Below are 15,211 nucleotides of genomic sequence, written 5' to 3'. Positions count from 1 at the left end.
CCCCACTCCCCGCCCCCTACTTACCTGACTCCACGCGGCCGTTGTCCGGGCTGACTCTCCCGCTGCCGTACTGACTGGATCTAACTTGATCCAGCAGCCGCGCAGGCTCCTCACGTCGTGGGAGAGCGCGCAATCATGCGTACACATGGAGCGATGTAGGTGATATGTCGTTACGAAACGGCAAATCGCCCCGTCATCGCTCCAGTGTGTACTTGGCATTAGCTGTTTAGTAGAATAAAACATGATGTCTTATAGTATTTCCCACCAGTTAGTCTTCCATCTATTTAAAAGATGTCCCATCCTTGCTGCTGACGAAAAGCAGCCCCTCAGCAAAATGTTACCGCAACCATACATCACTGTGAGTAAATCTGTATGTTGATATGATGACAAAACCTTTTCCCACTTCACAACCCACATTACATGCTTTTTCGCAAACTCCTGTGTTGCTCTTACACGGTTCATTTGGCGCAATGGCGTCTCTTGTGTCACAGATAAATAAATGAAATTGTATACTGCGCTCAGCTCTATTGATTCTAATAGTGAAATCTATTCCAATATACTCAGCTGATATCAATAATGAATATATAGACTGCATTGGTGAATAAAAGAAACTATTTACTGGTACACAAATCAATAAATAAATGGCAAAATTGCAAAAATTGTTTGTTCAAAACATGTAAGTACATACAATGTTATATACTGAATATTAATAACAAAGGAGAGATCAATAACCAAAAACTGCTGATTGAAGAAGTAGTAGTTCAATGTCCTGTGATATTGTGATTGGTATGTCCAAGTCAGATATAAGGAGTGCTGCTAGTGGATAAAGGATGCAGGATATGGTATTGCAGAGTGAAGTAGTGAAAGTAACCAGTGGCGTCCCGCTGGTACCTGACAGTACCACAAGTAGCGCTATTAGAGGGGTATTCAATATGAAACGTTAACTTCACTGTCGAAGTTAACGTTTCATATCGGAATTTTTACCTGCGTTAAAGTATCGGGCGCGCTCCCGCTTATACCCGTATTCAATATAAAATTAACGAAAACGGGAAACTCCGAAGTTGGATTTGCGTAAAGTTACGAATTTTTCCTTCAAAAAATTGTAAGACCCCCCTAAAGTAGTAAAAACATGGGGGATCACTATGGGTACCCCCGTTTTAGCCTTTAATTGAAAGTCGGGGATTTAAATAGCCGCAGCAGGTGTTTTTTTCCCGACATTGAAGAAGTGATGCAGAAGAGCACTTAGGTTATTTTTTTTTCGTTTTTTTAAGTGGTCCCATCAAACTTGGGGTACATGAAAATGGGTACAAGCATAGTTTTATGTCCCTAAAGTAAGTTTTTAAAAATTCTGCATTTGTGCACCTGCCGCTATAATTCTATTCTAGAAAACATCTGCCGCATACTTGCAGAATAGCCCTGAACCTATTTCCCTATATTTAAACAATTTTTTCCCATTTTTTTTTTTTTTTTTCACCCCAATTTTTTAATTAATTTTTTGGGGTGACCCTATTTTTTATTTTATTTTTTAAACTTTTTTTGACACAGTTCCTTTTTAAATGTCAGTCCCAGGGGTGCAGGCTATTTTTTTAAGCCTGCACTCCTAAACCCCAATTCTGCACTTTTTTTCGACACCTATTCAATGGTGAAAACTTATCCCCGTTTTTTATCAAAGACTTGTCAAAACTGCGATAAGTCTTTGAAATTGAATACGGTGTAAAACTAAAACCTGCGATAATGTCATCATATCTCCTATGTTAACGCAAAAACGATGTTATTGCACCCATATTGAATACCCCTGTTAGTTGGATGCCCGGGGTGAACTTCTTGAGGAAGGCAGTATGGACCTGACCAGCAGGTGAGGGGTTAATTCCAAGCAAGCTGTTTACTCCTGATGCATATGCCTGCAGTACATCTGGTCCCAGACGTCTGCCAGCAATGCACGCTGGAGTGGCTGCTGCGTTGGGGGGATGTTACAGTTAGGGCTCGCTGAAGCCATTCACCTTGCACCCCCTCCACCACCCTGGAGACTTACCTTCCTGTGCCTCGCTCCTTCCTTTCTTTTGGCGTGTGTTCTTCTGTGTTAGGTCACGTATCCGAGTCCTCTCCTCTGAGTATGCGGTCCGTCTGATGCTTCCAGGTTTGATCCCGTGGTAGTAATTTGTCTGCGGCTGTATATGTCCGTTTGAAAGGCAGTGGTATTGGATCTAGATCTCCTCCTTAGATGATCGATTGTGTCTTAGGTCCCCATTGCGTTTCAGCCAGATTGGCCTTTTTCAAGGAGTTTGGTGTGACTGATAGGAATTGTTTTCTGTGGGATTATATGGGAGAGCTCCTCCTCATGGATTGGTCCTATGCAGATTGAGTGTGTTTTGATTGGTCATTCTGTTAACCCATAGTTATAGTTGGTATACATTGTTATATAACTAACTAGATTCTGGAACTTAGCTATATATAGTAAATAGATTACTGGCTATCTATAGTTGGCATAATAGTCACACATATAGATAAAAATGTACATACATAGAAGAAATAATAAACGGTATATGGTTAATGTTAATGGTAATAAAATAAATATAATTGCAAAAAAATATGTAAATATAGAAATAGATGAAAAATGAATATATATAACTTCAATTTTGTAATGTTTGATAGTAAGGTAGGAGTAAAATATATTACATTGAATACACGAAAGTGCAATGCTGAATGCAGATTCCCAATTAATGGGTCCTGCGTAGTCGCACGCAGCCCCTTCGATGCATCAGAGGCATTTAAGGGGCGGATGTGGGAGCGGGGCTGGCCGGCGTTCCCGGAAATTGTGGCATCTGTCCAGTTTTCCAGGAGTGACGAGGCCAGGGACCGCGTCGACGATTACAGTGTCCTGGCCTCGCAAGCCAACCATCCTGAGTAGGCTTACTCAGCTGCCCGGCGGCCCGGTGCCGTCCATCATCGCAACCATCGACCACCCATGTTCACGATGGTGATCCCAGCCTGCGATCTCGGTCATACACCTCTTTCTATATTGGCATATTTACAATGATGGAATTGCAAAGCTGCCTGCGTACAGCTTTGCAATTCCGATCGATGCTGAATCACCCCCTTTGTACTTTGTAAAATTCCACAAAACAGGGAATAATTACTTAAGCCAACAACAAGTTTGTTTTCCTTAAGGTGTTTTGTCACATTATAATAAAATTTATTTTCCATGCTTTGAAATAAAAATATCCCAGAGAAAAAAAAGTTAGTGTAGGGAGATTTGTTATACAAAAAATGGAGAGAAATGGTCAAGGGTCTGAACATTTTCACAAGGCATTGTACAGTATGTTCTCACACCATACGTGTGACATAGTCAAAATGTAGAGCCCAAGCCATCACTTAATTCTGGCAAACATGAGCGCTATCCGTTAAATAGTAGGTGTTTCGCATCTACGTGAGAAAAGTTGAAAATAACGAGTCCTAAAATATTTGGAGAGTGTGATAAGTTTGCACACGTTTGTATGAAGTCATATAATAGGTGTCTTTCCTGGATCTTAGGCTAAAGGTGTGTCTGTCATTATTTCTTCCCACACAGGTCCCAGGCATTACTCTGCCTGCGCACAGTGAGACTGGACAGAGAAGGTATCACAGCCCTAAGGGATCTGGAGATGGTGAATCAGGCACACAGCCTATACCTGCAAAAGGTAACCTATTATCTACACCCCAAAAGAATATGAAACTAGAGCAAATGAATGCCTACTGCCCAGACTATATCCTGCATACGTATTACAGTATGATCTCAGATGTTCAAGCAATGCAGTCCCACCGATCAGTGCTTTCTTACATCCTCTTGCTTCTAGCTGCAGTAGATAACATACCAAGTATTCAGCAATTGCTTGTGGGATGTAGAAAGCCAGCATACAAGTCCTAGCCCATACTGCAGGAGGATATGTACCTGTGCCATACACCAAGCATTACTATCATCCTATATATACAGGACTTTTAGATACAGGGACATTGTTGGAAAAGCCCTATTTTCCATAATGTATTTATGGTCTGCTGTTTTTCTGCTTAGTAAAAAAGTGTACCTAATCTTATTTACTTTTTTTTTTTTTGTCATTTTATTGAGGCATTACAGAACACACAAAATTAAAATACAATTCAATAAAGTATTGCAAATACAATAACGGTGACGAGAAAACATTAATCCAGTATGGTACTTGGCTAATTCCACCAATACAAAGTTACAGATATACAGTGAATAATTAAAATTTCAACAATCACTGGTTAAGATAGTTGGGACTGAGGTACACTTTTTTTTTTTTAAAGGGAACATACATAGAAGTTCAATTAGAGGTTTGGCCATACAATCTGGGTGGAAGGCGTCAGTCAAGTAACAATCAACCACTAAAATGAAGGGGATCTTGTGCTGCAACCCGAGTAAGGTACCAGGTGGTCTTACAACTAGAACACAAAATTCATAAGAGTCTGCGTAAGCAGCAAAGTGTCAATATAAGATTCCCACAACGTAAAAAAACTGGTCTGCCTACCCCTCCTGTTTACTTTAGTTTCCACCTAGTCCATTCTGACTAGGAGATGCAATTTGGCAAAAAACAAAGGTAGCTGAAGCTTGGTATTTAGTATCCAACCCTGTAGGATAGTTTCCAGCTGCGCTAGCGGCAAATTTTTACCCTTCGGAGTTATCCATGTTAAGGATCAAATACCCCTAGTATAGCCCACTCTGGGATGAAAGGAATATAATTAACAAGTTTTACCTCAGTATATTGCCATACAAGGTGCCAAAGGTATTGCATTATAGGACAAGCCCAGAAACAATGATGGACATCAGCCTCCCTCTGGTGACATTGGGGACACTGATGACTCGTGGAAGTCCCCATGCGGAAGGTCTCAGAGCGGATAGGTAAGCATTATGGTGCACGTTGAGGAAAAGTTCTGTATACATACTAGCTGTAAATGCCTTTCGTGAACATATAAGAGCTCGTTCCTTTATTGGGATATCTAAAGAGGGATAATATTTCACCCATTTAGCCACCCACCCAGACATCTCAGAATGATCCAAGATATCTCAGAGGAAAGTGTAAATCGTTTTATACTTGGGGGAGGATGTAGCAGCAGTTTATCGAGTGGACTGTACCAATCCCCAGCTGATGAAATGTCTTATGACATGGTTCACGTAGAATTTGGGTTGGGGGTACGTTAGAGGGTAACCGTCTCACACACACACATGGGAAAACTCTGAATACACCATGGGGCTCTTCTTTTGCCCGTTAATAAAGCCTGGAGTATGTTTATTCCTGCCACCCTCCAACTACAGAAGAGGTGAGCAGCCATGCCATCTAGAAAACTGGCATTGTGAATGAGGGTTAAATGTAAAGAATGAAAGGCTTTTAGTCCTGCTTTATGGTGCCGAATATGCCAAAATTTCAGTGTTGTCCACAAGAGGGGATTGGCTTTAATAATTTGCAGTATCTCCTGGTCATGTTGGTAGAGGAAGCAAACTAGAGCAGTGGCTCCCAAAATGCCCTGCTCTAAATATGCATTGGTGTATGTTGTTCCGTTATGCAGCCAGTCTCATAGATATCACAACAATGCTGCATGGCAGTGTCACCACATCCGGAAAATGGATGCCGCTGTTTTATTTAGGCTGAGCGCTTTCGCTGAGCGATATGGGATTACTGCTTTACCAAATAACGTATCAAATTAACAAAATCTTATTTTATTGTATACTGTATGTTGCATTAATCTGCAGGTAACTAGCTTCATTAAATTGACCCTTCCGTGTTGGCGTTTAAATTGATTTGTCACTAACATTTCCTTTTTTTTGTTTTTTAGAACCATATAAAAACGATTGAAAATGTAGATGTTCTTAAGAATTTGCGGTGAGTGCAACGAGTAACCTCAGTATCCGTGTGCTGCCAGATATGATAATGATGCTTATCTGCCTATGCCAGCCTGGCCAGCACATAGCACTATTAGACTTATTTCAGGCAATACTAAGTATTACTCATCACAAACATGACTATTTCCTAGTTTGATAGTATCACAGCAGTGTTTCACTCTCTTCTTATAGCAGCCTAAGTACTGCTTTATTCCACATTGGCAGGGTTTATGCACTGCATGATTCTAGAGAGATTAGACACAGCCACTACAGTAACTGTCCATCAGCTTCTATGTCCAAAACTGCTGCCATATTGGTAATATCAGCACCATGTGATACTAGGCTGGAAGCATTTCAGCAGCACCTTACATAGTACTGGAGGTGTTTCCCACTACGCAGACGGGTCTGAGGACCTCCTGGCACAGCATCTGATCATGATCTGGCAATATGAATTTTACCTGGTATTTGAGCGCCACATGGCATAGAACTTGCAGTGAATCTGGCACAAAGCAATACTCATACTTGCTAGGTTGTACAATTGGTAAAATAATCCCTGCTTTACAGCACACACTTGTGCATACTGGGTCCAGTGCCAGATTAACGTCCACATGGGCCTGGAACTGAAATTCAGAAGGGCCAATTGTGTGTCGCTGTTGGGGGTGTGACAACTGCAGCAGCAGTGTGACTGGTGACGTCAGGTCATGACCAGTGTGGTGTAGGTGTGTTTTACATAGCAGTGTGCCCTGTGCTGTTGGTGTGTTTAGGGTTACAGCTAGATCCCTTTCCGTAGATGTACCCTGACGTCATAATTGCCCTCCCATCCACGTGGGCATATAATCTTCTGGCGAGCCACTGAATTTCTTCTTTTGGTGGACAGTATGGGCAGAAAATTGCACTTCCGCCCTCACTTATGTCACTAGACATTACACTGACCTGTGGGAAGTTAATCTGGACCTGCTGGGCTGCCTTCCCTTCTGAATCCTGAGCTAGGCGACAGGCTGGGAGGATGGTGGACACGTCTTTAGAGCAGGACGATCGGGGGGCGGAGCTTCGGCTGGTCGGAGGTGGGCGAAGCTTCTGCCGGCTGGCCCACTGGTCGAGCGGAAGGGGGTGTGGGAAATGGCTAAACATAGCTATGGATGGCCAGGGAGAAGAGTTAGCTGGGCTGGTGGTGACAGGAAAAGAAAGTATTTTTCCTGTCTGTACCACAGTCAGTGTATGTGGGCCTATTATCAATGGGAGGTCCTGAAGGTATAGCTCCACCCACCCAAGTGTTAATCCGGCTCTTACTGGGTCAGTGGTGGATTTCCCACTAGGTACTTGCTGGGGGGCGGTACAGCAGGTTCCCCTGCATGACAGCCAGGTCATATTATTATTTATTTATCTTTACAACTTATCTTTTTATTTTGCATCTAGCTGGGGAGGGGAAGGGGGGTTATATACTTTAGTAAAAAATAAAAGCATGTGTATATCGTGTACTGAATATTCATTTAAAGTGGATTAACCTGAAAGTTTATATTTGTCTCATAGGTTTCTTAGTCTTTCTGGGAACCAAATTGAAGAAATCCAGAACCTTCTCTGCTTAGAGAAGCTTCAGTTTCTGGACTTATCCCATAATTTAATCTACAGACTGGATATGGGTGAGTTACTCGCCAATATCTTATGTTACCAGTTCCTTCCATACTAGAATTGTATAGCAACCTGTAAGCAATCCTTGTGTTTGTGGCCCTGCTCTCACTTAGTGGTCCGTTGTATATTGACAGGAGAATTACCTCAGACAATCCTCATTTTGGACCTGACCGGAAATCCATGCACTAAGAATCAAGAGTACAGGTGAGACACCAAGGTTCAGAAACGATAAAGCAAAAGCAGATCCTGAAGCAGCTGACAGAAACCTTCACAGCACATTCATTTTAATATCACTGAGACCTGGTTTTGTTTGTCACTATTTTTCTCAGGCAGCAAGTATTAGGGGCCCTACCCATCCTGCAAGAACTGGATGGAGAGGCTGTGAGAGATGCACCCAGCCTGGGGCTTCTCAGTGATACTGAAGAGGAGGATGGCAATGACAGTGATGATGCCAGCCTATCATTTGATCATTCAGGTACTGTGTGTTGTGTCAGGCCAGCTCTACGGTTAATATACTATCCTTGCTTTTAGGGGCAAAACTACACTATCTAATAAGGGTTTATCTGTCTATTGTAGAGTTTATCATCTAAATTTCCCTGCCACATGAACACACACTAAGGTTGATTTAATGAGAAGCCAATTAACCTACAAATGTGTTTTGGATTCTGGGAGAGAACATACAAACTCCTCACATATAGCACATCGGGCATTTTGCACCTAAATTTTAGTAATTAAGGCCTATTATCTGCAGAACCTTGATTTTCTAAGTGGCTCACTACCCATTTCTTTGGTAGATGCAGCTGTGCAATACCATACAACTAGTCTGCTAATGCCCGCATGAGGTGTCTGTGGGAAAAAGACACCTCCAGCTGGTATCGCAGATCTAAATGCTGCGTCCGAAGACTCATCATCAACGCAGACCCTGGCCTCCGCACTCCCAGGAAACAGATGTGACACATCCCCGTGTCCTATAACACAGGCCAGCTCCACCCCCTCCTCATCCCCAAACCGCCGCAGCATGTCAATAATGCTGCGGTTTGGGAGCAATGCGTGTGATCACGCGGGACTCATTCTGCACATGTGCAGTAGTCCTGCGCAGACACTCCACCATCGAAGATGTATGTAACCATCGGGTATACGCACATCTCTGAATCAGGTCCTCAGTGTGTGTGTGTGTGTGTATATGTATGTGTGTGTGTATATATATATATATATATATATATATATATATATATATATATATATATATATATATATATATATATATATATATATATATATATATTAGGGATGTGCAGGCTCGGATAGGTTCGAGTTTGCACGTGGAGTTCGGATTTTTCCCTCCAAAAAAACGGAACTCAGAACGAGGCAAAACGTCATCTTACATGGACGAACATCATCATTCCTGGACAAAAGACCAGGAATGATGATGTTCGTCCATGTAAGATGACGTTTTGCCTCGTTCTGAGTTCCGTTTTTTTGGAGGGAAAAATCCAAACTCCACGTGCAAACTCGAACCTATCCGAGCCTGCACATCCCTAATATATATATATATATATATATATATATATATATATATATATATATATATATATATATATATATATATATATATATATATATATATATATATATATATATATATATATATATTTCTACTTCAGGGTCCATAGGGGTCCACAGGGTGACCTTGGGGTATAGCTGGATCCTCGGGCACCACGGAGTTAAAGCTTTTAGCTGCTCCCAGGATGCACTTGGGTCCAACCTCCCCTATACCCCGCCCCCGAGCCACAGGCACCTCAGTTTTAGATGGTGCCCGGCCGGAGTCGGGTCACCCTGCGGGGTGGGCTGCAGGAGCAGCCCCCTAAAGCTTTTAATTTTTTATTTAACTTAGTTAAATTTATTTATTTTTTACTATAAGTTTTTTCTCTAGAGCAGCAGCGCTGGGCTGTCTGTACAGACGCCCACGCTGCCGCTCCTTCTCCCTGCTGGCGCCGCGACGCCAGCACTGAACTGGGGATCGCGGCCGGGGAAGCCAGAGTCTGTACTAGCCGGACTCTGGCTTCCCCCGGGACTGCTGCCGGAAGACGCCGGGGAGATCAGGTAAGCCGCGCACCGCTGATTAGCGGCGGTGCGCGGGTTCCTTTCAAATGCAGTCCCATGCCCCCGGTCTAGGGGACAGACCGTGGGCGCTAGCGGTGGCGGCGGGCCCCCCCTCCAGCGGAGGCATACCCCGCCAGACCACTAGACCACCAGGGTTAATATCGCGGCAAGCGGGATGCCGGCAACCCGGGGGTTAATATGCTAGCCAGGGGAGGAAGCCTTCCCTGTCTAGCGGCTCCTCCCCTCAGCTCAGCGCGCCTTTCAGCTCGGAGTCTGGCGTCGCTGAGCTGCAGCTACTCGGCCACTCCTCCTCTGAGGTCTCCAGCAGCCATTTTCTCTGTGGCAGTGTGGATACTCTCAGGGAGCACGCGGACCGGTCCCCCTGTGTACCTCTCCCCCGACAAGGACAGTGTACACAGCGCTATAGCCCTCCCAGACACTGAATCTGGGCAGGTTGATTGTAGTGGAAAGGTGCAGTGAGTATATCTTCCTGCATGGTATGTGACTTTTGCTAGTGCTGCCTGTCTGTGTCTTTTTTCTACTTACTGTCAGCCTGTACCTATCCCTTTCCTTCTCCTACAAGCCCTACAGGTGTGCGGGGGAAGGGTGTTTCTACTGACCTCACCTATATAGATCACGTATTTGTGAGGTCCGTCACATACAGTTGTGTGCTACACGGTGCCATATTGTGGGCTGTTGTTCAGCACACTGGTGAGTGCGCACGTTTTCTTCCTAAGTCATGTCTGAGGAGGAGATTGAGCACTCCGGGGCTCCAGCATTGTTCTCCTGCAGGCGCTGTTCTGCAGGAGTGGATAGGGAGGATTTGTCACAGGACGGCCTGTGCGGACGGTGCCAGGCGGTCCCTGGTACGTCTAAACCTCCCATTTCGCAGGAGCCACCATGGGCGATGTTTTCCCAGGTGCTGGTGTCCATCGCGGACCGTCTGTCGGTCCCGACTGCCGCCCCTACTAGGGCGTTGCCCCAGCCTGCCATCCCCCATTCCCCGGGTGTCCCACAATTATTGCAGACTCCCCCGGGGTCTCAGCCTGTTGGTCCCTATGCGGGATTGCCAATGTATATTCAGTCCACCCCTGTGGCACAGCCGGCTGTGGTGCCGTTTCAGGCTCCTGTGACAGCTCCTCCACCCTGGGTGGATGCGCTTTCCCACACTGTCCAAGATTTGGCGGCAGCATCTTCGGCTTTTCAGTCGATGTTGCGCAGTGACGTGCCCTCCAGGGCGTCTAAACGCTCAGTCATGGCACAGGCTGCGCATCTTTCGGATTCTGAGGGGTTCTCGGATGATGGTGAGGTACAGGATGACTCAGCCTCAGATGCCTCAGTCCAGGAGGTAGACACTAAGTCTTCCATCAATGTGCGGGCTCTGGTTAAGGCGGTGCGGGCTATTCTTCTGATTGAGGATGAGGCACCCGCTCCCAAGTCAAGGTATCCTAGTTTTAAAAAAGCTAAGGTTACTTCTACAGCGTTCCCCTTGTCTGATCAGTTGACTGATCACATGGCGGTGGCCTGGCAGACGCCCAGTAAGCGTTTCCTGCCACAGAAACGCTTGGCGTCCAATTATCCATTCCCGGAAGCGCATTGTAAGAAATGGGAAACTCCGCCTGCAGTCGATTCCCATGTAACACGCCTCATCAGGAGTGCTACTTTGCCATTGCCGTCTATATCCTCGCTGAAGGATCCTACGGACAGGAAGGTGGAGACTTGTCTAAAGTCTATTTATTCTCTCTCAGGGGCTGTAGCCCGGCCGTCCATGGCCATCTCCTGGGTGGCCAAGGCCATTGAGGGGTGGGCCAACGCCTTGGAGGACACGTTTACGGATGAATCTCCGGACGTCCAGAGGGCGTTGTTAGGACAGATGAGAGATGCCGCCTCCTACATTGGAGAAGCATCTTTGGATGCTAGCCTGTTGACCTCTAGGGTTTCGGCGGCAGCAGTGTCTGCTCGTAGATCCTTGTGGTTGCGGTCTTGGAGAGCAGACGCGGATTCAAAGAAAGGCTTGGAGGCCTTACCTTTCAATGGGGACTTACTATTTGGTCCGGACCTGGACAAAATAGTAGATACCCTGGCAAAATCCAAGTCAGCCTTCCTCCCTTCAGCTACTACACCTGCTAAGGTCCGGAGCTCGGCGTTTCGTTCCTTTCGGGTTCAGGGCAAGGCAAAGGGTCAGTCCTTCCCGAGGCAGTCCGCACCCAAGACCGCCTCAAAGCCAAAGAAGCAAGCCTGGAGTGCTAGGCGCCCTTCTTCCAAGCCAGAAGATAAGCCTTCTGCGTGATGAGACGGGCCTCCCTCTGGGGGACCCCAGAGTGGGAGGCCGACTTCTTCAATTCGCCCAGTGCTGGCACAATACCACCACGGATGCCTGGGTGCGAGAAGTGGTCTCCCAGGGGTACGCCCTGTCTTTTCGGCACAGGCCGCCTTGCCAGTTTTTTTGCACAAGTCCTTCTCAGGACAAAACCAAGGCCTTGCAGGTTCAGGAAGCCATAGAGGCCTTGCTGACGGCGGGGGTCATTATACCCGTACCACAGTCTCAACGTGGGATGGGGTATTACTCTACGCTGTTTCTGGTGCAGAAACCCAATGGCTCTCATCGCCCCATCCTCAATTTGAAGTCCCTGAACAGGTTTCTCAGGGTTCCCAAATTCAGGATGGAAACTTTGCGTTCCATCATATTGGCGATGGAACCGGGGGATTATATGGTCTCCCTGGATATCCAGGACGCCTACCTCCATGTGCCTATAGCAACATCGCACCAACGGTTTCTGCGGTTTGCTATTCTCCACAACCACTACCAATTCAGGGCTCTACCCTTTGGTCTCTCCACGGCACCAAGGGTATTTACCAAGGTGATGGCGGTCATGGCGGCTCACCTTCGGAGCCAGGGGATACGGTTGCTACCGTATCTAGACGACCTCCTCTTGCTGGCAAGCTCCCCGGAGGTACTGATCCAGCATCTCCACCTCTGACGGTCGCTTGTCTACAGGCGCACGGCTGGTTGATCAACTGGAAGAAATCCTCCCTCATCCCATCACAACGGATGGTTCATTTGGGGGCCCTGCTGGACTCTCGTCAGCAACGGATTTTTCTGACTCCAGAGAAGGTCTCCTCCTTACAGCTGCGGATTCACAGTTGTCTGAGCAGTGGCAGAGTGTCGGTGCACTCAGCGATGAGAGTTTTGGGGTCCATGGTGTCGGCATTCGACATGGTGGAGTTTGCCCAGTTCCATTCCAGGCCCCTGCAGGGGCTGATTCTTTCGGAATGGAACGGATTGCCACACAGGATCCGCTCTCAGATGCTGGTGTTGTCCTCGGAGGTGCGTCTGTCCCTAGCCTGGTGGCTGCAGACAGCGCATCTCCTGGAGGGGCGCCCCTTTTGGATCCCGGAATGGGTTCTGCTCACGACAGATGCCAGTCTCCGGGGTTGGGGGGCGGTGACAGGCTCCTTGTCACTTCAGGGTCGTTGGTCGGCGGAGGAAGCGATTCTTCCCATCAACATCCTGGAACTGCGGGCAGTATACAGAGCCCTGCAGTCGTCCGGCACCGCTCTTCACGGAAGGGCCGTTCAGGTGCAGTCAGACAACGCCACCACGGTGGCGTACATCAATCACCAGGGAGGGACTCGCAGTCGAGCTGCGATGTCGGAGGTGTCCCGCGTCCTGGCTTGGGCGGAGCGCTATCTTCCAGCTCTCTCGGCAGTTTTCATCCCAGGAGTCCTCAATTGGGAGGCAGACTTCCTCAGCCGTTACGATGTGCATCCCGGGGAATGGTCGCTTCATCCAGAGGTATTCCAACTACTCGTGGACAAGTGGGGGCTGCCAGAGCTGGACCTGATGGCGTCCCGTTACAATCACAAGCTGCCTGTGTACGGGTCAAGGACAAGGGACGCAGGCGCAAGTCTGATAGACGCGCTGTCGGTGAAATGGCTGTTTCAACTGGCTTACTTGTTCCCTCCGATATCTCTGCTGCCTCGGGTCCTGCGCAAGTTCAAACAGGACGGAGGCACACTGATCCTGGTGGCCCCAGCGTGGCCCAGAAGGCCGTGGTACTCCGATCTGCGGGGCCTGTCCATCGACGCTCCGTACCTCCTACCTCAACGGCGGGACCTGTTGTCTCAGGGGCCCTGTCTTCACCCGGATCTGGGTCGACTATCTTTGACGGCGTGGCTCTTGAGACAGCCGTCCTGAGGTCTCGGGGCTTTTCTAGCTCCGTTATTACCACCATGCTGAGGGCGCGCAAGCCTGCTTCCGCGAGGATCTATCACAGAGTGTGGCACACTTACTTTCAGTGGTGCGAGGCCAGAAACTATGATCCCCAGGTGTTCCGAGTTTCGCGTATTCTGGCTTTCCTTCAGTCCGGTTTGGATTTAGGATTACGTCTTTCTTCACTGAAGGTACACGTGTCTGGTCTGTCGGTGTGGTTCCAGCGCAGGATCGCTGCTATGCCGGACGTACACACCTTTTTCCAGGGTGTTTTGAGAATCCAGCCTCCTTTTGTGCCACCTGTGGCCCCGTGGGATTTGGCGGTGGTTCTTAGGGCCTTACAGGGTCCTCCTTTTGAGCCCTTGGAGTCAGTGGAGCTCAAGTGGCTAACTTTTAAAACTGTTTTCCTCTTGGCAATTGCTTCTGCCAGGAGGGTTTCAGATTTGGGGGAGCTTTCTTGTCGTCCCCCTTTTCTGATTTTTCATCAGGACAGAGCGGTGCTTCGCACTCGTCCTGATTTCCTGCCTAAGGTGGTTTCCAGGTTTCACATTAATCAGGAAATTGTTGTACCAGCCTTTCAGTCACCTGATCTTTCGGCTGGGGAGACTTCCTTAGACGTTGTAAGGGCACTACAGGTTTATGTGGACCGGACTAGTTCTGTGAGGAAGTCGGATTCTTTGTTTATCCTCTTTGGTTTTCACAAGAGGGGTTGGCCTGCCAACAAACAGACTCTAGCCCGTTGGCTTCGTTCTGTTATTATTGAGGCTTATATGCAGGAGGGTTTACCTGTTCCAGCCTCTGTTAAGGCTCATTCCACTCGGTCCGTGGGCCCTTCTTGGGCTGCTAGCCGTGGCGCCTCTGCTGTTCAGCTCTGTAAGGCGGCCACCTGGTCTTCCATTCAGACCTTTTTGAGGTTCTATGCGTTTGACACCTTTGCCTCTCAGGATGCATCCTTTGGGCGCCGGGTTCTCCTATCAGCACAGGAGCGTCCCCGCCCTTAGTTGGACTGCTTTGGGACATCCCCAAGGTCACCCTGTGGACCCCTATGGACCCTGAAGTAGAAAACAAGAGATATGGTAAGAACTTACCTTTGTTATCTCTGTTTCTACGAAGTCCATAGGGTCCACAGGGCACCCGCCCTGACGCACCTGGCTTCATATGGGCTCTGTGACTGGTCACCAGTTTTCCGTCTCCCATTTCTGTGAGTATGGTTCTTGTGTGTTCCAGTCTTCCTTCTCTCTGTTTCGTCTCCTCCTCCGGCCTGGGCTGCTTACCAACTGAGGTGCCTGTGGCTCGGGGGCGGGGTATAGGGGAGGTTGGACCCAAGTGCATCCTGGGAGCAGCTAAAAGCTTTAACTCCGTGGTGCCCGAGGATCCAGGATCCAGCTATACCC

At 47.4% G+C, this 15,211-nt stretch overlaps 1 protein-coding gene across 1 annotated transcript in view; it reads left to right on the top strand.

Moving 5' to 3' along the window:
- Positions 1–15,211, top strand: part of LRRC46 (leucine rich repeat containing 46) — a 41,932-nt gene that overhangs the window by 18,416 nt on the left and 8,305 nt on the right. The window contains exons 3-7 of the mRNA XM_088474579.1: positions 3,569–3,677; positions 5,827–5,873; positions 7,403–7,512; positions 7,636–7,705; positions 7,831–7,976. Of these exons, the coding sequence (XP_088330705.1) occupies positions 3,569–3,677; positions 5,827–5,873; positions 7,403–7,512; positions 7,636–7,705; positions 7,831–7,976 (482 nt within the window). The remainder of the gene's footprint in view (positions 1–3,568; positions 3,678–5,826; positions 5,874–7,402; positions 7,513–7,635; positions 7,706–7,830; positions 7,977–15,211) is intronic.

This window comes from Taudactylus pleione, unplaced genomic scaffold (genome assembly GCF_031769625.1).
Source record: "Taudactylus pleione unplaced genomic scaffold, aTauple2 ptg000155l, whole genome shotgun sequence".
NCBI lineage: Eukaryota > Metazoa > Chordata > Amphibia > Anura > Myobatrachidae > Taudactylus > Taudactylus pleione.
This window is presented reverse-complemented; position numbering and strand designations above follow the sequence as displayed.